This window comes from Sus scrofa, chromosome 15, assembly GCF_000003025.6.
Source record: "Sus scrofa isolate TJ Tabasco breed Duroc chromosome 15, Sscrofa11.1, whole genome shotgun sequence".
Taxonomy (NCBI): domain Eukaryota; kingdom Metazoa; phylum Chordata; class Mammalia; order Artiodactyla; family Suidae; genus Sus; species Sus scrofa.
This window is the reverse complement of record NC_010457.5, coordinates 127115610-127139554: the sequence shown is the minus strand read 5'-3', so window position 1 is coordinate 127139554 and position 23945 is coordinate 127115610. Positions and strand designations below refer to the sequence as shown.

Below are 23945 nucleotides of genomic sequence, written 5' to 3'. Positions count from 1 at the left end.
TTTATTTCTTGGTTGTATTCACTGGACTGGCTGTGCATCAGCTGTCAGTGTTCCACCTGTCTTTTTCATTCTAGGATCTAGCACCTACTGGGATATGTTCTCATGACAGAGAGAGAAAAAAAGTCACTGAACTACAGAGTGTATCTTAAAGCTTCTGCCCAGATGTGTCATATCATCTTGAACTCATATTCCATTGACTAAAACCAGTCTTGTGGCCACGCTTGATGTCAATGGAGTGAGGATAGATTCTCCTCCAACAAGAAAGCACTACAAGTTAATGGACAATATGTGGAGACGCATAATCCTCTTCAAGGTAGGGGACCAAATACTGGTATAGCACTGGTGGTATATGCCTCTGAGATGTCCCTTCAAGAGGGAACTTGACATTAAGAATGAAGGTAGCTGACAACCAGTGACACTTTGGGGATTTGGGGATTCTTTCCCCCATAATTCTGGTCTCTACCAAGTTACAAGTCCTGGTGCCTAAAGAAGGCACACTCTTTCTAGAAGACACGGAAAGAGTCCCATTGAACAACAAGCTATAGCTGCCTCCTAAGTAATTTGAACTCCCTTTGTATGGTGGCCAGCAGGCAAGAAGGCAGGTCTCCCCATTGCAGATGAGATCATCAACTCTGACCAGTAGGAGGAAATGGAACTGCTATTACAAAATGGGACAGAGAGGAAAAGGTGTGAGACCCCTCACTTGCCCTATTGTGACTTTGAAAGTTCACGTGCAGCAACCTGGCCCAAGAAGGTTTTGTTTACCAGATGTTACAGTCTCTCATGAAAGAGTGATTAGTCTTACCATCAAGTAAACTATTGAGACCAGCAGAGGTGTTAGCGGAGGGTGAGAGGGAGGTGAATTTAGACTAGGTGTTGGAGGAGGAGAGAATGAGTATCAATTCCAGCCTCCACATGAGTTACAGTGATGGGAGCTACAGTTAATGATGCCAACTGTTCCCTTGTAAGTTTCCCCTTAGGAAACATCCAAAGGGAGCCATGAAAAAGATAGTCCCCAAACCTGCTCAAGATCATCTGCTGAGCATAAAGGGTAGATTGTGGCAGCCATGAAGGTATGTGACTCAGATCTGCCTCAAGAGAGAAACTTCTCTATGGACAGCAGTTAGTGGACGGCTACCAGCCACAGAGTTTTCAAATCTGGTGCAGCATTTAGGTCAAGGCCACTCTGCTTCAGGAAAGCTCCCAACCAATAGCTGAGCAGGATGAGATATTAGTCCTGGCTATTCCTGCCCAGTGTAAGAGACTTTATGTCTGAGTTCCCCTATTGGGATGGCTGAGACTTTCTCACAGTTACATTTTAGTCTGAGGCTCTTCCTAGCCAATTATTTTTCCTTCCCCCTCTGCTTTCCCAAGTATGGTGCTGCACTGTGGCCTGAGGCTTTTCCTGCCTATTCCTGCTCCTTTGTCCCAGGCATCTTCCTCAATAAACTCTCCCCCATTAAATTCTCTCTAGCTTGGTGTCTGCTTTCTGGCGGACATGAACTGACATACTTGGAAAACAATCATAAAACCTATAATATTCAGAAACCAAAGAAGCAAGAAAAACAGCCTAATAATGAAAGTGAGACCCCAGACATAAGAAATGCCTGTGAAAATAGGGCATTCTCTGTCTTCAGACTAAGCACTTAAATCATGGTTGTGGAAGTAGGAACCAAAGCCACTATAGGAATACTTGGCTTGAAGTGAAAGTTATGTGGGCTGAAGAAAGCCGTCTTTTTGAGTAAGACTCTAGCACTCAAGATAGATTAAGCCTGACACATCTCATGTTATAAAAATAAAAATAAGTTTCATAACCCTGAATTTAAACAAGTACACTTTCTCACACAATGAAGGTAATGTTGCAAGATCTAGTTGTCTGTAGGTTAGTTTTTCTGTTATAAAATCAAAAAGAAAGTACTGCTTAAATCAAGGGAGGTTGTTTTCCCAGCAATAATTGATATTTGTGAACCCCTTTTTCAAACAGATTATTGGCTAATCGACAGGCCTAGACATTTGTGCTCCAGAGTCATCGAGTTGTGGTTTCCATTGTCAGTTCTGTCATTTAGCTCCCCTACTTCAGCTACTGATCCTAAAGGCCATTTCCTTACAAGATAAATAGTAGCACATGTCTCATGGAATTGTTATCAAGTTTACCTAAAATGACATGAAGAATTTAGCACAGAGTCTGACATAAAATATGCCTTAACTAATTTTAGCTTTATGGTTCCTACATTTTTTTTTTAAAGCTGTACCTGCTGCACATGGACATTCCTGGGCTAGGAGTCAAATTGGAGCTGCAGCTGCAGGCTTATACCACAGCCACAGCTATACCAGATCCAAGTCACATCTGTGACCTACGCCACAGCTTGCTGCAACTTTGGATCCTTAACCCACTGAGTAAGGCCAGAAATAGAACCTGCATCCTCACGAACACTATGTTGCATTCTTAACCCACTGAACCACAACAGGAGCTCCTACAATTCTTACTTGTAAGTGCTGTCCTCTTGAATTTTGTTTATGGGCTCACCATTGGCGATGTAAGGTCATATCTCTAAAAAGTGGTATATGGTACCACATAAACTCAAAAAATGGCACACAAAGTAGAAATAGAATACCGCATTTAACTCAAGATAGTCTGGGCCAACATAGTCCCCGTGCCCTTCACTTTCCTCAGTACCTGCGTCAATGTTTTAAAGCACCTGTTGATCAGGACTGACAAAGAAAGGTACAAAGCAAGACCTTCAAAACTGCTTTGACAACATTATTCCACGGACATTGTTCCTTGACGTGCTGTCTTCTGGAGAAACCCATCAGCATTAATGTTTTATGTCTCCTTCTGGGAAACATTTCCCTTCAGAGATGAAAACACAACCCTGAGAAGGGTGAGCAACCAACGTGAGAGGTCAACTCTAAAAGTGACAGAGGTGTTGCTTCTGTGTGTAATTTTGATACAAACATGCCAATAGCCCATAGTAGAATCTTCCTGGGGACCACCAGAAAGAAACAGAATCCCAGTTCATATATATACACTGTCTTTCAAGCATATCTGGGAAGTGGAGATACAACCTGAGGGGTTTTCTAGGCATTTGTTTGCCTGTTTTTGTTTTGTTTTGTTTTGTTTGGTGGCAGTTTTGTGTAACTAAGCTCAAAAATCCATTTCTGACAATGATGCATAATCCAATATATTTTTATCCTTGTGATGTTCTGAACCACCTGGAATTTTTTCCTGTTGAATTTTCGAGAAGATATATTTATCTGATATTAGGGAAAGGGAATATTCACTCACTAGTAAATGGGGAAAATCTGAAAGGGAAGTGGGACTATAGCTGTAAAGGAGTTAGTAAAACTTTCACCTGTGGGCAAGGTGACCACTGTCATCTACTATCTATTCAGCTTTCATGTTGGGCTTTTTACAATGAATAAGAAGAAGGAAATCAATCTGGAGATTTTATTCATTAAAATGATGACTTAAAAAGTTTATATCTGACGCTGCTTCCCTCTTGCCTCCTCTACAGATACACAAGGTCAAGCCCTGATGACCCTGGGCTGTCCAGTGAATCCCCTCCAGCCCACTTTGCAGGGGGGCTCCTGCTCTAGAACTTGTCCCTTTCCCCTCAACACAGGTCTCTTCTAGGTATCATTGCCAGCTAAAACAACCTGTGCTTATGAAAAGCTAGACATGGAAAGGGCAAAGAGATTGGTATGTTGTACTTTTGTTACTATTTTTGATAGTCAATATGCCTCAATCCATAGTCAGACTTTTAAGAGAGAGGCATGATTCATTAATCTTCTGTGATTTTTGGCAGATGGAAGTCACCATATGATTCATCATCCAGCCCCTTAGCCCCTTTAGGCCTTTAGGAGTACAAGTGGCTCTTCACATCCCCTGACCTTGAACTTGATACAGGCAGAAGCCCTGTCTTCTCACTCACTGCTATAATCACTATTACATTATAGGTGTTCAGACATACTTGTTTTATGATGAAAAAAATGAAGCAAGAAAGTAAGTCCACTTTGGAGATGGTAAATAAATAGATGATAGATAGATAGATAGGTAGATAGATAATAGATACTTAGATAGTTTAGATAGATATGTGATAGATGAAGATAGATAAATAGATAGACAGACAGACAGAAAGATACAAAGCTTAGAGAATTTCATGGACATTTGTCATCTGTGCTTCCCAGGGATTCATGCTCCCTACTCCTGGCCATGTGGAGATCACTCTTCTTCCTCGCAGGCTGGCATGTTAGTCTCAACCAATCAACCATTAGACCCTTGTGGCCACCATGACTATTGAAGGGACTGGCAAATGCTTCAAGTTGTTTGAGTCAGAGTTAACCCAGGCACTAGGTAGCAGCTCAGATCTGACTCATCCCTCTTGCCACTACAAAGGGAGGTTAGGTATGTGGCATCACAGAAGACCTGGATCTAGTTAGATCAATCCTAGGACCCTTCAGTTTTGTCTACTAAATTGCATTTTGTTGAAGCCCAATATAGTTGGGTTTTCTGACCACTGCATTGGAAAACAGGCTCCAATAAATCAGGAAAATACAGCAATTGCTAAATAAATGTTTTGGCTAATGTGTCAGAAAATGCGGTTGATAATAAGAAAGGATTAGGAATAATACAGAACAGGAAATGAATGCATCATATTTATTGCTTAAAAAATATCATTCCTACTTAGCAATACAACTAGAAATAATTAACTGCCATATATGTTTGCCAGATATATATAAACATATATATATCATGCAGTACACTTTGCAGTGGAAACTTGGCTCCAGTAACATCAAACTGTGTTCATGCTTTCTTCTAAACTGTTCACTCACCATTACCCTTAATGTCTTCCCCGAGCCTCACTTGCTTATTCAAAGCCATAATCTGTGGATTTCTTGCCTTAGGCTCAAACATTCATTTTCACCACTTCATATCCTCAGTGATATCTATTTTCTACTTTTGTGCTCCTAATATCTTAGCTCTCCTACACTTTTTTTCCAGACATCAATTTCCTGTGTCTGGCTCTTTATTGATGCTTCTTGGAATTTAAGATCAAGTGTTAAAAACCAGATCTTTACACACCTTTTTATTGCCTGCTCTGGTGAACTATAATAGCAAAGCAAAATAAAAACCACAAAATAAAATAATAGGAAAAAAAAAACTATCTCAAAGAGAAGGGATTCAGTTTCTGTTGGCTCCAAATGTTATATTTAAAAATTGATATACTTTAGCATCAATTATGTTATTGCTCCTTGCTGATATATTTCTACTCTGCCCAAAATCTTGTATCTCAGAAAGAATATTTTAAATATGTAATCAACCATTGACTAGCTATCTAATTTAAGTAGGAGACTCATATTTTCTGAGCCTCCAGTATCTTTATGTTTATAATGAGGGAAATATTTTCCAGAGTTGTTATAAGAAATTAAAATGAGATAAAAAATGTCAAATGCACCTGTAAAGTGGCCAGTGCAAGCAGTCTAGACAAATATTTATGTACTTTTCCTACATTCCTAGTTTTCCAGGCAACTCTGTATCAGTTTTTAATCTTTCTGCACCCAGCTTAAAGTAGGTATTTTAATGATATACTTCCACTCTACAGCATCCTAAAAAAAATATACTTGAACAGTATAAATGCATTTTGCTTACTTATGTAAGAGGGCTTTGACAATAATTGTCCAAATTGGGGGTTGGGGGAGATCTTCCTTGAAAATGAAGGAAAAAAAAATCACAACAATAAATCATTTATCTTTTCTGTCATAATTATTAGTTGAGTATAACAAAGAATTGAGCAAATCTTTGGAATGAATTTTATGATAATTCAAGCTTTTTATCAAAGTTAGGGCTTAAGGTAATCATGGCTAGTGAGTTATGCTTCCAAAACGAATATGCCATTATTTATCATAAAGTTCTTATTACCAAGATTTTGAGGTTGATATTGCGGCCCATTGATTTGATGCTTAGTCATAAAATAAAGTGAGGACATTGAAGTGGAGAATCAAGAGATTTTTCAAATCTTTATCAAAGTACATTTTATTCACTTCTGAACTTCTAAAGAGGGAGGACTGAAACCTAATGCTTATTAAAACCAGAACAAATTCTATGGAACATCTTTAAGAGACTTATTTTTACTTGAAACAGGACAAGTGCTTTTAAGATTAACATATGTTATTATCTATGGTACTTAGGAGTCTAAAATTAAAATATTCCTTATTTCTATACACAAATAAGACTTCTCTACTCCTTGAAGTGTCATGGCTTGAAGAAGAGACGGTATATAGAATATTCAAATCAAATCATGATATTCAGATTCAACTTAGAATATAGTTTATAGAAGTTCACATCGTGGGAGATCTTTTCCAAAAATTCAACCAAAGAAGGGGAGGTTCTGGAGAATACATTTTTTTATTTGTGTCTTCAAAACTAGCATAAACGTTGAATGTGGTTTGAGAATATGCCAAGTTTTCACAAATGAGTTTAGCTAACCATATGCGGCTCATTTTTTAATCCAGAAGTAGGAGCTAGAAATACAGAATGTTAACATATAATGGCTTTGAATTTCCTGAGTCAAAGACTAATTTGATATCAGCTTAACATGTAATGATGAGTTCGGCTTTCTATACATGTCATTTCTATGGAGGAACAATTCTCTGTGTTGATACATTTAATTCATTTACTCACTATTTATACACAAAGTATCCCAGTGCCTACTTTTTGCTGGGCAGTGACCAAAGCAGAGGCATCGGTATCCTCAGGGAATCACAAGCTGTGGAACCAGCATGATTTCAGCACCATGTGATCAGATATTCTCTTAGAGGAAGTACTGGGCAGGTGCAATCGGAGCCAAGTCCTGGGGGCCTAGCCATGGCTGAGGGTCTGGGAAGTCCCTTGGGAGGAAATGGCTTTTCAGCTGACACAGAGCATGAGTAAACCTTAATCAGATAAGGGAGAGACTTGGAGAGAAGAGAATATGTGTGCTGATAGTTGGGATTGAGAGAAACAGAAATTACAGAGGTATTTGGGTAGAACTTTGTCAGATCTGTTTGTGTCATATTTCCAATGGCTGAAATTGCACATGGCTCAAAGAGGGCACCCGATAAGCATTTATGAAACAAATGAATGGAGCAATGTATATAGGATCGAAAATATTTCAAGAAAACTCCTAGGTTTCATAAGCACTGGGAATGGATGGTAATTTTATTTAATGATATTCTGCTCTGTTTCCTCCTTTTCTTCAGTTGCCATTTTCTTAATTTATGATGAAGGAGGAAGGACAAATCTGTGCATACTCACACACTATTAATTCTTGTCCCTGTTATAAGAGTAATCCAAATGCAGGGATCAGCTTAATCCTCTCCTCTCCATTTCCACTGGCTGGCCTGGGTTTAGTTGCTCATCATTTCTTGGCTAAATTAATGCAATTGCCTCTTAATGGATCTCCTCCACGGTGCTGACAGATTTATCCTTGTAAATGCAGATTTGCTCATGTCATTCCCTAAATTAAAACCCTTTGACAGATTTTCCATTTCTTCAATCTAAAAAATCTAAACTATTATGTGACATTCAAGGTCTTTTCAGATTTGAATCCTATACAAGTCTCATCAACATTTCCTGCCTCGACCTTAAGAGTACCCTTAGAGAACACATTCCCACCTTGACTTTGTTCTAGGTTTTGATTCAAGAATAAAGCTCAAGGAGTTCCTGTTGCGGCGCAGTGGTTAATGAATCTGACTACGAACCATGAGGTTGCGGGTTAGATTCCTGGCCTTGCTCAGTGGGTTAAGGATCCAGTGTTGCCGTGAGCTGTGGTGTAGGTGACAGACTTGGCTTGGATCCCGTGTTGCTGTGGCTGTGGCGTAGGCCGGCAGCTATAGCTCCAATTAGATCTCTAGGATCTCTAGCCTGGGAACCTCCATATGCCATAGGAGTGGCACTAGAAAAGGCAAAAAAAAAAAAAGAAAGAAGAAAGAAGAAAGCTCAAGACTGGTCATATGCAAATGGTGGTCATAAATCTTGAGGACACAAGCATGTTAAATTGGGACCTCAGCCAGCATTCACGCTGCTCTGTCTGCTTGAGCTCCTTCCTTTGGCTAAGTCATGTCTAAAGACCTAATTCAGATGTCATTTCTTTGAGAAAGGTGTCTATCATCAGCCAGGCTTTTTCAAGGTTGATCTCCAGACCCCTCCTCTGGCTGTCATAGGTCTCTGAGCTTCCCCATATCAGAGCCCCTCCTCTGCGGCACTCTCCACCTGTCATCGGTGAGTTGATCTCTTCTGGTCTATGGGCTGCTGGAGGGACAGACCATAAATTATTTACAGCAAGTGGAAAGGACATAGAGGTAATGGAAGGGAGGGGGAGATATGATCCATGAAATTATTGCTTGATAGTTGTCAGAAACTTTCTTTTTTTAAAACTCTTTTGACTTAAGCAATTTCAAACTATCATTAGAAAGAAGAGCTGTCAGGACACTTTGTGACTCAAGTATCCCGTAATTATGTTCACTGAACATAATTTTGAAACAAAATGGAGGCTTCTAAGAGCTCGCCGTCATGTTGTTTACAGACAAGTGGGATGCCCGAGATAACCCCGTAGAAGCTTCTAAGCTACTTTTTATTTAAGAAATCCCTGGATTAGATCTAATTCTTCTTTAACCTTGTAAAATGTTTTGATTAACCACCATGGCGTTCTGAATGCCCATGGCCAATGTGTAGGCCCACAGGCTTATGCTCTGAAGACTGAATTGTAATTGTATGCGGATAAGAATCAGCATGTTTACTCTCAAAATTGCTTATGTCAGTTGTACTCTTTGCTGTAATTATATTATCAAATATATGAAATGAAAAAATAGAATTTCTCTGAAAAATCTGTTTAAAAACTTTGGCAGTGGTTTAGAAGATACTCAAAAGAAGATTTCTAAAAAAATTGGTCTGTTGGATATGGTGAGATTAGGATAAATCTATTAAACCTAAAAGGAATCTGAACTATATTTTTTAATTTTTCCAAATGTCTTTGAATTTTGGCTCAGCTTTAAAGAAATTGATACTAAATTAAAAGGTGAAAACTAATAGATATATTTTATGCATACAGATTGTGCAGAAGTCCAGTTAGGGAAAACACACACAAATTAAAGACTCTATTTCAAAATTTGGTAAACAATGCGTATTTAAAACTTTAAATTTTAAGAATTTTATATGGGCTTATGTGTTTCTTTTAAAAATATTGCTCCAATTTTTAAAATATTTTGTTTAATTAGTCCCAGTTATATTATATCAAGATCGTATATATTATATTATAAATAAGTCAACTAGCAAAGAGCCTGGCTCTTGGTAGAAGCTCGATAAATCTCAGAAAATTTTGTTTTCATTCCTTTCTACAAATAGAAAAAAAAATCCCACAAAATTATCACAAAAGACTCAAAGATAAATGATTTAAAGGAAGTTGTTTAAGAGATAGCCATTCATCTACAGGTAGAATTAGGTACACTCAAAAAAATAATGTAAAAGTTTAATCGCAGAAAATTATTTGAGCACTCACATTCTTAAGGCATGTTGGAAATGGAGGTAGAGTACATTTTCCTGGTGGTGATAATGTGCAAAGCAATGTCCTGAATTCAGGAAAGAACCAAACAATTGGAGAAAGCAACGAATGGCATGCTCTTTAGTACCATTTCAATATAGTTTATCTTCTGAGAAATTACCAGTCAGCAGTTGGGTACCTGGTAACTTTCCCATCCCAGAAAATTATCCACGATACCACACTAGATACTTACATCACCGCTGAAAGCTTCTGCTATTATTTTGTGAGCCCAATTAGCAAAATAGGCATCCCATTTTGCAGAGTCTGTATTATTCATAATATTGGCAGAAGGGAACTAGGATAGTCCAAAGTTATTTCTGGCATGATTTTACATCCAGAAAAATGAGTTTTCCTTGAATCTGTAAAGCTCTCAATACACAGCTTTCTATTCATTAACTTCTAGAAGAGAGATGATATAATTTGCCAAGCAAAATCAGTAAACTGGAATATAAAAGCTTTAGTGGCCACTCTGTCTTAAACATAAGGCATTTGCCTTTCCCGAATACTTGAAATAGACTATTCTCTTGATAATGACATCTCAAATATAGAGCATTTCTAAATTTCTTGGACAAAAGGAGATCTCAAAAACTTTATATAAATGTACCTACAGATGTAGAGTATTTGAGTACAGTGAAATGCTACTTGCAAATTTTTGCTCAGATCCTAGGAATACTTTTCAGTTTAAACGGAGTTATGAGGGTGAAAGGGAATAATACATTTCAGAAAGAGCAGGAAAGTCTAGAAAATTTTACTTATAGAATCATTGTGGAAAATGAGCTATCAATGAAGAGAACTGTGTTGCTGTTTCATCTTCTGTATCAAACCAAAAATCATGATGTCCTAATATTTTAAATTATCTGAATGCAACTAAATTTACCCTGCTTAGAAGTTAAGCTAATACTATACAGACAAGTGGTACACAGCTTAAGGAATGTTTTGACGCTTTAAGACACCTTGATTTTGGTAAATCAAAACCCAGGCCTTCAGCAAAGGTCACCCCAAAGTCTATTTCACTGACAGAGTTCCTGTAGTGGCGCGGGGGAAATGAATCCTACTAGGAAGCACGAGGTTTCAGGTTCGATCCCTGGCCTCAATCAGTGGGTTAAGGATCCAGCGTTGCCATGAGCTGTGGTGTGGGTAGCAGATGCAGCTCAGATCTAGTGTTGCTGTGGCTGTGGTGTAGGCCGGCGGCTATAGCTCAGATTAGACCCCTAGCCTGGGAATCTCCACATGCGGCGGGTGTGGTCCTAAACAGCAAAAAAAAAAAAAAAAAAAATCTATTTCACTGAGAAGATTGCTGCCCTCTAATGAGAGGCCCCGCTCTTCTCCATCTTTGAATTTCTCCACCTCATTAACTATATCCTTCTGGTCTCCTGACTCAATCTCTCTCGCCAAGAGTTTTTGACATATATTCATCCTTCTTCTGTGTCTTCACTGCCTTTTTTTAAATGATGATTTTTATTGTTTCTATTATAGTTGGTTTACTGTTTTCTACTGTTCACAATTTTTTACTGTGCAGCAAAGTAACCCAGTCACACACATATATCTACATTTGTGTTCTCACATTATCCTCTATCATGCTCCATCACAAGTGACTAGATATAGTTCCCAGTGCTACACAGCAGGACCTCATTGCTCATCCATTCCAAATGCAATAGTTGGTACCTATTAGCCCCAGATTCCCAGGCCATCCCACTCCCTCCCCCTCTCCCTTGGCAACCACAAATCTGTTCTCCAACATCCATGAGTTTCTTTTCTGTGGAAAGGCTCATTTGTGCCATATAATAGATTCCCATATAAGTGACATCGCATGGTATTTGCCTTTCTTATTGCCTTTTTCTCACCAGCAATACACAGTATCCCAGGCTCCCCTTTCTTTAGGGAACACTTTCCTTCAAACGCTTATGGGTGCCTGCCCATTTCTCTTTCTTTCTCTTCTTTCCTTTCACTCTTCCTTCCTCCTTCCCTTTTACTCTTCCTCCCATCTCTCTTGTTCATGTATTCAATCATTCATTCATCTTTAATTCACATTTATTGAGCATCTCTTTGTGCCCAAAACATTGTTAACTGCTGGAGATGCCCCTTCAAACAAGATACCAAGTTCTCAAATGTCTGGCTTACTTTGTGACTTTTCCACAAAACACAGCCCTCTGTAGTTGTTGTTGTCTGACTTCTGCCATCAGTGTCTACCGAGATTGTTTCCTTAAAATCACCTTTACCTTGCTAATTCCATATTCTAGGCATTCCATAATCTTTTTTTTTTTTCTTCTCTTGGTGCCTTTAGAATTGTCTTACTCTGAGACCTCAGCTTCCTTCTAGAGCATCTCATTTTCCTTGGCTTTCCTGAAATTGTCCTCTGTTATTTTTCATCTTTCTGATTGTTCCTGCTTGTTATCTTCGCTGACTTCTCTGCTGGCTCCTCATGCTTCAGAATAGGCCAAGGTTCTGTGTTGCATTATTCTCCTTTCTCTGTACTTGTCCTTGACAACCGTTAATTTTTAAAACCTTGATGTTCTATCCTATTCACATGATCTATAAATCCAATGTTCTACTGTTTTCTACATTATGAAACATACTTTTGCCCTCCTAAATGCTGGATATTTCCAAATAGATGTCCTTCTAACACTCAAGGTCAATATGTTCCAACAAACTCAGTATCACCTCCCCCTTCCCTCTCTTCAAACTTTGTCTTCCATAGCACCCTCATTCTATCAATCGGAGAGAACAGAAACTCCCAAGTGATTGAATATCTATATTCTTCCTATGTGCACACATTCACTGGTTAACAGACCCTTTCACTTCTGCCTGGGTCTCACATCTGTCTCCTGTTTTCCAAACCATCTACGAGCCTCTTCATATTAACTTTTTGTCTTGGCTACTCAGTGATACTCTTAATTGGATTATCTCTCTCAATTTCCCTCTACTATTCATTAACCTGAAAAAATAGTCCTAAAAAAGACATGCGATCACCCCTTTCCCCTTCTTGAGAGCCTTCAGGGTTACCCAAAACAGAGTCCACTTTGTCTATAAGGCAATTCCGACTTTGTATGTATGGCCAACCTCCTTTCTAGTCCTGTCATATCACTCCCTCACATAATTTTCTCTCCCCAGGGTCTCTTCTTCTGCAAACTATATCCTCATTTGAAAAAAAAAATTCATTTTCATCATCCTACATTGAATGCTACATTCTCCCTGAGCCTTTTTAGCAACTCCCTCTTCTCCAGCTTGAATTTCCTGTGTCACTTCATGCAACACTTTCTGTCTTGGAATTATCATATACAAACATGAGATTCTAGAATTTTTGAGGCTGGGAATCAAAGTTTTATACATTCTTTTATCTCCCATTGCATCTGGTTAATGAGTATGCACATAGAGAGTAACATAAATATTTAGAGATTTAAAATAAATTTAGACAGTATTTAAAAGGAATATATAGTTAATTATTTTAACTCATTATTTCCAGGTATATATTAAATTAAAGGATTATAACTGTCTAGGAATTTTGCTTCAATAAATAAGCCTGGCAGACCAAAAATTTTTTTTAAAAATTGAAGTTTGGTAGTTCCCGTCGTGGTGCAGTGGTTAAAAAATCTGACTAGGAACCATAAGGTTGCAGGTTTGAACCCTGGCCTCGTTCAGTGGGTTAAGGATCCAGCATTGCCGTGAGCTGTGGTGTAGGTCCGCAGAGGCTGCTCAGATCCTGCATTGCTGTGGCTGTGGTTTAGGCCAGCGGCTGCAGCTCCGATTAGACCCCTAGCCTGGGAACCTCCATATGCCCTGGGTGTAGTGCTAGAAAAGACAAAAAAAAAAAAAAGCTGAGGTTTGGTTTGGAAGAAAGTGAAGAGGTAAAATGAAGTACAGAGAATAAGCACATTTCGTCATCCAGAAATGCCCAATCTCTAAAGAGGATTGAGCTCAAGATCTACAATTAAATGAGTAGTCAGCATTTTTTTTTTCCAGGAAACTCTGGTAAAGTGGAAAAGATCTATAATCTTTGCATTTACAAATACAGACACTGCGGATCACACACACACACACACACACACACACACACACACACACGCTCTGTACATCTGCCTTTTCCACTTTAGTTAGGAGATTCTATTTTTAGCTCCATTGCTAAATCATCACGTGACCACTTGGGAAATCATTTCCAAATAGATTCATTCATCTGTCGCTAGGGTAGTCCTACCTTACCCAATGATCCCTCAGGATATCTGTGGTATTAAAATGTGAGTGTGAAACAAGGTCATGTTATATGTGTGGAAGTGCTTTTTCCTGTTTAAAACCGAAACCATTGCAGAAATCTTCCGTTGAACACACTATCTTGGCAACCCGATAAGGCTGAGAACTGTACTCCTTGGCATCACTGAAGTCCATTTAAAAAAAAGATGCCTGCAATTCTAAACTCCAACCTTCCATCCCTCATCCATATAATCAGTGACATGTAAATGTGAGTCATTAGAGATGCCGCTTAAGAACAAACCACTCAGTCACAGATGCATTAGTTAGTCTAAATGGAGTGGCCAATATGCTGTCTTTATACATAACAAGCTGCACATCTGCTTAATGCACCCAAATGTAATAATAAAAAAGATTGAAATACAGACGCCATAAACTGCCTACACATAGGCCAGAAGATTAACTCTGTGGTTCTAGCATGACTTTCTGGGAACAGCTCACTTTCCCTGATTGGTTTCCTTCAGATGAAGTGATCGAATCTAAGGCTCTGTGTTGATTCATGCACTTGGATTATTCACTTGAAGGTGCAGCTCTTAAGAGCTTCAGGGTCCATTGTTAAAAATTTGCCTTTGAACGAACTTCATCCTCTCCTACACATCTTTATTCATAGCAAATTAGAAGCTATTATCACAACAAATTAGCAACAATTTTAATGCCCACAGTGCATCTTAAAATAAAAAGACACAATTTCCCTATTATAATGGATGTGGTATCTTAGTTGGCCTCATTATAATATTTATCATCTGTTATTTGTTGCCTGTGCTACACAATAGTGAAAGATACACAGCCCTCAGGGTTTATGGCTTAATGGAGAGCACATCTGAATTTAAGATTTACCCTATTAAAATAAACCCTTCTTAAGCACATCTAAGGGGAACAAGGAAATGTGACTTTGTGGCTGCCTTATTGAAAAAGGAGTTTCTTATTTACTGAAGAATGGTTCGATATAAGGACAATTAACTTAATGATTCTTTGGCAAAAGTTGATTTCTACTCCCATTTATAACTGTTATTTGTAGGCATCTGTTTCAATTTTCTCTTAAACCATTTGCAAACTTTAGATTCCAGATTGGATTCACCCAAAGAGATTTTTTTCTTTCTTTTTTCTTTTTTTCTTTTTTAGGGCTGCACCCTCAGGATATGGAGGTTCCCAGGCTAGGGGTGCAATCCGAGCCCTGTCTGTAACCCACACCACAGCTCATGGCAATGCAGGATCCCCCACCCACTGGGCGAGGCCAGGGATCAAACCTGCATCTTCATGGATACTAATTGGATTCATTTCCACTGCACCACATTGGGAACTCCCCAAAAGAGATTTTCATCGCAACATATTTAGTTTAAAATGTGGAGGATGAAAAATTGTATGTTTTAGGCTAATTTAGGAATACGTAAAAGACAGTGTTAAAAATACACACATTCCCTGGCCATTCAATTTCTTAAAGCTTCTCAAAATTGTCTTTTCTCTTTCTATCTCAACTACCTCTCTCATGGTCAGATCCTACCCTTTTGATTACCCCACTCCCTCCATAACTTTAATTTTTAGTATCTGGTTAATTACCTTCCTACCTCTGCTTGCGTAACTTCAGATCTTCAGATGTATGGTCCTTTTTTGGAACTTCTTCTCCATTGGTCTTACAATCTTCTCTATGTTCCTCCTCAATTGCTGTAAAACTTGTTTTTCTGTATGTAACTTCCGTTTCATAATCAATCATTATTATGATTCCCTGGCATCTACCCTCAACACCCTTGTCCTTATACTGTAGTGTGAATATGAGGAAGCTGGGTATGTCAAATGCAGCAGTCATGATCAGCCAGTTCTGGGTAATGGCAGGCAAACTGTCACCATCACATGCAAGATGAGCTCAAGCAACAAGTCACATTTGATCCGCAACATCCTCCTCTCATAGCTTTTACCATAGCATTAGGTTATTCTACTGAAGATCCATTTAAGGGAAGAGTCCCTTGCTCAACTGTCCTGAACAGTATTTGATGCTAAAACACCTTCCAAGGGGACAACACCATACATATTCAAACTTATTTCCTGCTACTATACTTACCAATATCCATTTTTGCTGATGACCCCCCTCAAAATCACAGATATCTGATTACTTAATACTCAGTTAATTCATTAAGTCCATAATTGTGGAAGAACCATCTGTGCTGGAGAGTGTATGAGATTCTCTTCCTTCAAGAAGATAGTTATCTTCCCAACACTTAGAGACAAGAGGCAGAGCCAGATGATTAAGACTAATGCTTTGGTCCATCAACTGATGCATGGAAAGAAGATTTGGTACATATATACACAATGGAATAATATTTAGCCATAAAAATAATGAAATAATGCAGCAACATGGATGGACCTAGAGATTATCATACTAAGTGAAGTAAGTCAGACAGAGAAAGACAAATACCTTATAATCACTTAAACGAGGAATTTAAAAAACAACACAAAACAGTATGTCTGTGAAACATAAACAGACTCACAGATATAGAGAGAAGACTCATGGTCACCAACAGGGAGGGAGGTGGGGGAGGAAAGATTGGAAATTTGGGATTAGCAGATGCAAACTATTATATACAGGATGAATAAACAACAAGATCCTACTGTATAGCACAGGGACCAATATTCAATATCCTGTTTTGAACCATAATGGAAAGTATATGAAAAAGTATATACACGAATGTATAACTGAATCACTTTGGGGTAGAGCAGAAATTAAAACCACCTTGTAAATCAACTATATGTCAATATTTTTAAAAAAATAAAAATAAAATAAAATAAAACTAATGCTCTGAAGAAAAAAGAGTGAAAGAGAAAGACGTTAAGAACGTTGTGAAAATAGTTGCGAAAGAGAAAAGTGGGGGAACCTATTTCAGATTGAGTAATTCATTCTTTTTTTTTTTCTTTTTTCTTTTTTGGGCCATGTCTGAGGGAAGTTCCTGGGCTAGGGGTCTAATCAGAGCCACAGCTCTGGCCACAGCTGCTAGCCTATGCTACAGCCACAGTAATGCCAGATGCTGTCTGGACGGACACCGCAGGTCACAGCAACACCAGATCCTTAACCCTTGAGTGAGGCCAGGGATCGAACCCACAACCTCATGGATACTGCTCAGGTTCTTAACCTGCTGAGCCACAACAGGAACCCCCAATAACTCATTCTTTATAGAAGATATTCTTTCGATTTCTTCAAATTCTACGTGTCCTTTAACATTATACCATGAATGCATCCTTCAGTTTACTCTCAGTCATATCTGATTTCTCTAAACATCTCTCTTCTTAAGCGCTCAGAAGTGCAAATAGAACAGATTTATTTCCCAGTTCATTTCATAATTTTAATCGTTTGTTCCCAAATAAAATCACAGTGCCTGAGGGGAAAAGAGAGAATCAGTGGTCTCACATTTGTTTTTACCTCCCATGGGCCCTAGCACAGTCCTGAACATGAAGACTATTTTGACACAGAAAAATTGACCTATTAAGATTTCCTTATAAACTGTCAAAATAAGCACACATGTACTTTATGCAATGAGAGTTACATGGGCATGATTAATTTAATTATGCATAATAAGCAAAGGAAGTATCTTGTGTTTTTTTCTTGGCCAAACTTCAAGAGTTCTGATAAAGTTAATGCATTGTTTTGGTTGATATTATTAGTTTTTACTAATAATGGTAGAAGAATTATAGGCATCCACAAGTTCCATAGTTTTATCTTACATTTAACATTCTTGTGAAATCCAGGCAAACAAGACCCCCCCCCCCATAAAGATGAAGCTAAAAATGCGACTGTTCTGCACACACGCTCTGGGTGCAGGAATCAATGTACTCCACCTCTACCTCAATTCTGTAAGCATCATTAACAGAAAGAATCAATCGTATTCCCTACACAGCACCACCAAGTTCAGACAAAGCACAAAAACAACAAGATCATACCTTGACAGATACATGTGGAAGGCCTATTTGCAAATCATTCCTTTCAAACTTCTTTACCCTCTGTAGGACCCAGTTTTCTGAAAGGAATGGAATTTCATGCCTTGATTATTGACAGCTTCCGTCAAAAGCCACAAGCATGCTCTGAAGCTGAAATGAATGGCTAACGGGGACAAGAAGGTGAATCCAGCTGAACTGGTCCCTTCCAAGTAAAGCACTAGTGACTGAACCTACACAATGGACAGGATTTGATGTGACTGAATGCATCATGGCAACTGATTCATTCCTGCCTATTGAAGTCATCCTCAAAATCAAGCAAACTAATACTTCCCATTTCCAGGCAGAGATCTAGAGACTATTCACAGTAAATCAGGTGACAGAAACTTTGGTTCACATCCAGTTTTTCGGAGAGACACAGTCATTGAGTAATTTGTCCGGCTCAGTGATCGATGTGTCACATTCCCTCACATTAGGGCAACTGCCAGTGTTCCCAGCAACTCGGATTTACAAAATATTTGCCTTCTCAAGAGTGCTGAATGCTGTCATACTTGTCATGTGATGTTTGCTACAAATGCATCCCCTTTTCACAAATTAAATAACCAAGTGATCAAAGAGAGAAAGTAGCAAGAGTCGAGTCAGAAGTGAGAGTAAAGAGGTAACTAGAGAAAAGTATGTATATAACTGGATCACTTTGCTGTACAGTAGAAATTGATAGAATACTGTAAATCAACTATAATGGGAAAAATAAAAATCTTAAAAAAAGAGGTCACTAGAAATGTGCGCTTGATTCATGGTTATTGGAAGGGATTCCCTTTGAGGGACGTAGCAAGTCGCTGGGGAGTTTTCTAGTTACAGGTGGAGCCCACCATGCTGGCTTGGCAGAGTCTCTCCACACTAATCTTCCCAACTCCAACGTGACTTCACATTGGTAGCTTGAAAATCAGCCGCAGTGGAAATACTTACACAGGGAATATCAACAAATGTCACCCATCAAGGCTCTTCTTTCTCCTCCTAAGGGTGATTGTTAAATTGTTGCTGTTTTAAACAAAATAGTGACGGGGTGTGAAGTAAGTTCAGAGTTACCAATGGGAGTTGGGGGTTAAGAACTGAGCAAGAGAGATCAAATGGAAGACCACTGTGCTAATCCACAGGAGACCCCCAGGGACCCAGACTCCGGTAATGACTGTGAAGACAGAAAGAAGAGTTCCTTTCAAAACTGCTGTCAAGAAGACAACTCAGAGTTCCTTTCATGGCTCAGTGATTAATGGATCCGACTAGTATCCATGAGCACGTGGGTTCAATCCCTGGCCTCACTCAGTGGGTTAAGGATCCAGCGTTGCTGTGAGCTGTGGTGTAGGCTGCAGATGCAGCTCAGATACTGCGTGGCTGTCTGTTGGCTGTGGTGCAGGTCAGCGGCTACAGCCTCAGCTACAGGTTTGACCCCTAGGCTGGCAACCTCCATATGCCGTGGGTGTGGTCCTAAAAAGACAAGACCAAAAAAAAAAGACAAAAAGAAAAAACAAATCTACCAGTCATTTTGATATAAAAATGCTTTTGTGTAAGCTCTCCCATTACTTTTATGCTGACCTCACTGTACATGTTAGATGAACATGGCTATGACAAATGTCCCTCTGCAGCCCCCTAGTTCATGGCCCTGCACCAGCCCATGCTTCTTCCTGAGACAGGGAACAAGGACCTCATTCTTTGCCAATATTTGTTTTGAGAATGCATTTTAAACAGTCTTTGTCAAAAATGTAGGAACTTGTTGCAAAAATGTTCTCATTTCAGCAGACTCTATACTCTGTACCAAACTGACAGGGTATGGCATAAAAATAACCTCTAAATTATCAGAGTCCTTTACAGTTATACAAAATACATTATTCCTCAAGTGAGATGTTTGTCAGTGTTCTTGTAAATATGCAGTATGTTATGATCATACACTTTTTATGAATGAAGAAACACACCCCGATTGGTAAATCGATATGTAGGACCAATTCTGAAATGTTCCGCTTTAACCACAATCTGCCTCTCTCTTCTGTGTTGCAAGGCTCATATTTGAACTGAGGATTAATGACCCCAGATATTTCATTGAATAAATTGGATTATTAAGTGCATGGATTAAGTTACTTGTAATAATAATGATAGTGATAATAAAATTATAATCATCTATGTAAATGGCACTATCTTACACATGAATTATCTCCAAACTACCCTATGAATTAGGAACTCTTATGTTCCCTATTTTGCAGACGGAAAAATGAATTGTAGGGAGCTTTAAGTAACTTGTCCAAGGTCTTACAGCTTGACACTAAGTTGTTTTTGAACCAGGCTTGTCTATCCCCAGAACTTGTGCACTGTCTTATGCCTCACAGAAAATGGGGATTTTTTTTTTTCTTTCTCTTTTTGCAGCCACACCTGTGGCATATGGAAGTTCCCAGGCTAGGGGTCAAATGCGAGCTGCATCTGTGACCTACACCACAGCTCACGGCACCACTGGATCCTTTAACCCACTGAGTGAGGCCAGGGATCAAACCCACATCCTTATGGATACTAGTCAGGTTCTTAACCTGCTGAGCCTCAGTGGGAAATCCCTGGGGATTTTTTAAAAGAAAAATATTCTAAGTATAGAATCTTAGAATATAAATATAATGCTTGACAAGACAGCCTGGTTAAAATAGTGTTGCCTTTGATGGTTTTGAAGCAAATGTTCGTGACAATCAACAGGTGAAGAGACCTGTGGATGTAGAGGACTTTGCTCTTCTCATCACACACCCATGTGCCACAGGACACCTGACAGGTGAGGGGCCACATGTACTTGGCCTTAACTACTCAAGGACACATCTCTGCCCTTGATCTGCTTCACCAAGTCCCAGACTCAACCCACGTTCTTTTGATCCTTACTACCTTCTCCCCCACTGTTTCGGTGCATCATCTCCTGTTCCACAGTTAGGATATAAGTTTCTGATCTTTTACTACCTGAGAATAAGTAACCAATGCATAATGAAAATAAAGGGTTAAGTCATGAGCTTTCACAAACTAGGAAATCTTTTATTGCCGTAAAGGAAGTGTCATAGAATCAATGCATTTTATACTAAAGATGAATCTTCCTGAGATCCTGCCGTATCTGGCAATGTCTCCTGCAAAAGTTAACGGGGCTATTAGTATCTCTCATGGCTTGAAGCATCACTAACTGGAGAGTAAGCCCCAGCCCAATCCACTGGAAAGAAGCCATCTCTAGCAGACAGCTTTGTGGCACACGCACTGGAAGAGGGGGAAAGTTACTAAGTTCTTTCCAAAGACAAATAATTTTAGTAAAACCTATAGAACTACATTTGGTGAAGATTATACAGTAAAGTATGTATTTCAAGAAAATGCTGAGAATGGAGTTGCTGCCGTGGCTCAGCGGTTAATGAATCTGATTAGCATCAGTGAAGATGCAGGTTCGATTCCTAGCCTTGCTCAGTGGGTCAAGGATCTGGCATTGCTGTGAGCTGTGGCGTAGGTCACAGATGATGCTCATATCCTGTGTTGCTATGGCTGTGGCATAGGCCAGCAGATACAGCTCCAGTTCAACCCCTAGCCTGTGCACCTTCATATGCTGCAGCAGATGCGGCTCTAAAAAGCAAAAAAAAAAAAAAAAAAACAATTGCTGAGGGACTGCAAATTTACAAACACTTAAATTCTCTGACCCAAAATCCATAATGAAAGAAAGAAAACATCTCAACACAACCAGGTGGGGTGACAGTATTCGACAGAAGATGTGACTTGTGCATAATAAAGAATGTAAGGACCAGGGTACCTAAGGAAGCAGAGTTGGGTTTAACCAGCAATGGGACCTTTCCTTTAACCACAGCCCAGCCAAAGGATTCACTATCACTATCTGTTTAGAAAGCAAGTTGATTGAAATTTAGTTCTTGCATTGTATTTCATAGATGTATTTTTTTACTGCCTATATAATTATGCTACTTGTAATCAATCATACTTCTTCCATATGTGGTTTTATTTAAACTTTTTCTTTTGCCCTTTTATTTAGAGCCCTGTGTTAAGACTTCAGGCACCATTAGGAAGGGGTATTGGATGGGCTAAATGGCATTTAGAAGACCCTAAGTTTTATCCATCTTGACCCAGTGTCTAGTGCTTTGCTTGGAATGTGAACACTTTCAAAGACTTCTGGTTAAATAAGGGACCAAACAAAAAATGTCATAAACACCATCAAGAAGGTAAATCCACCCTTCTAAACAGGAAATAGTCATGTGACTCATCTCAAGTACCTGAATGTATTCGAGATTGCTTGGCTAATACCATACTTTAGGACAAATTTGGAAAGTCCACAACTGAGAAAAGACACAGGTGCACCAACATTTTAATTTACATAATTAGTTATCTCTGTTTTATCAAGACCCATACAGTCTAGGGCTCCTCTTAAGAAGTCAGCCCTGTATAAACTCCCCTTTTTGTCTCTGGATGGGTAACCCTAATTTGGGACCATCTAATCGTCTTGAGCATTACATCCTCCTCAGTCTTCTTGACAATTCTATCACCCAGGAGACTTCACTGTAGAACAATAGGTACAACTTGTAAAGTTTAAATTACAAACAGGCTGAGGGGAAGGTATTTACATCTACAAGGAACATCTCCAACCTTCCTCAAAACCAATCTTCTCCTTCATTTAGCAACAAGCATCCAAAGCTTTGTTCCTGGAGAGGCTATGAAAATTTCTCTTCAAAGGATAATGTTTATGAGTTTCACGTGTTGCAGCTAAGGGAGACGAACAAGAGTTTTATGTTGTAAGTAATCAAAGGGATACCTTTGGGACACCACTGCACACAGGATGCTATAGAACAGAACAGAATAGAATGAAAATTGAATCTCAGAGCTGGAAGCTGCCCTAAGTCTCCAGGGTTTGGCGCTTCCTGACAATAGAAGCTCCTCCAGTGGGTGATAGACAAGTAAAAAGGGTTTCATAGTCAAGTCATTAAAATAGCCAAGTTAAAGACAACTGAGTAGTTTTCTTTCTTTCTTTTTCTTTTTTGGCTTCCCCAAGACACATGGAGTTCCTAGGCCAGGGATCAAATCCAAGGCTCAGATCAGAGCTGCATTTGCCATCTATGCATCTGCCGGCAACCCCAGATACTTCACCCACTGTGCCAGGCCTGGGATTGAAACTGCATCCCAGCACTCTCAAGATGCTGCCAATCCCGTTGCACCACAGTGGAAACTCCATAGGTCAGTAGTTTTCTTAACTGCAGGTCATGAGGGTGGGCAATATGCAAATGTGTATTGTGGCCATCCTAAAAGGTTTCACAGTTTGCACTATTTCCCAAACTGTTTTTTCTGGGACTCCCACAGAGTTATGAGTACCCTTTAGGGCACAGTTAGTGATCCTTAACCTCAGCTGCACATGGGATCCACCTGGAGAACTTCAAAAAATGCTGTGTTGGATCCATCCCCAGAGAGACCTATTATTTGGTCTGGGTCAAGGTCTCGGACATTGATGATAAAAAAGCTCCTCAGGGTCTCATAATAGGCAGGGTTGAGAAGACTTGCACTGTGTGTGTTCAACCCCCATGCTTTGGAGGCAAGGAAAGCATGCTCGCCTACACACCAAGACCCTGGCTGCATGACCCCATGTTGCTTTCATGACCCACCAAAGTTGGGATTTCACAACATGGTAAACGTTGGTACTTGTGCCATCTCTAAAAGAGGCAATTGGGAATTCCCTGGTGGTGCAGTGGAAATGCATCCAACTGGTATCCATGAGGATTCGGGTCAATTCCTGGCCTTGCTCAGTGGGTCGGGGATCCAGCATTGCCATGAGCTGTAGTGTAGGTTGCAGATGTGACTCGGATCTGACGTTGCTGTGGCTGTGGTGTAGGCCAGCAGCTGTAGCTCCGATTTGAGCCCTGGCCTGCGAAATTCCACATGCTGCTGGTATGGCCCTAAAAAAAAAAAGGCAAAAATAAATAAATAAATAAATGCAACAGAATAAAGTAAAAATGGCCATAAATGATTAAGTATACTTTAAATAAGGAAAATAGGAATCTATTATCTTATTTTACGATTAATTAATTACCAGCTACTGACAAAGACGATAACCCACACGTGAAAGAAAAAGGCAAAGTCGTAATCTGTGATGAAAGAACGTCAAAGACATAAGTGTGGTGCAGACTTTGAAGCAGGGGTGCAGCCCACTGAGGGATA

At 39.3% G+C, this 23945-nt stretch overlaps 1 protein-coding gene across 9 annotated transcripts in view; it reads right to left on the bottom strand.

Moving 5' to 3' along the window:
• Positions 1-23945, bottom strand: part of NYAP2 (neuronal tyrosine-phosphorylated phosphoinositide-3-kinase adaptor 2) — a 262456-nt gene that overhangs the window by 155544 nt on the left and 82967 nt on the right. Inside the window, exon 1 of one of the 9 annotated variants that reach the window (XM_021076256.1) lies at positions 17748-19042. The exons of 5 other annotated variants lie outside the window; for them this stretch is intronic. In XM_021076256.1, coding sequence (XP_020931915.1) covers positions 17748-17761 — 14 coding nt within the window. In that variant the 5' untranslated portion in view covers positions 17762-19042. Of the gene's footprint in view, positions 1-15377; positions 16170-17747; positions 19043-23945 lie in introns of those variants that run through there. 3 more of the 9 variants (XM_021076254.1, XM_013984552.2, XM_021076257.1) reach the window with 3 other exon arrangements.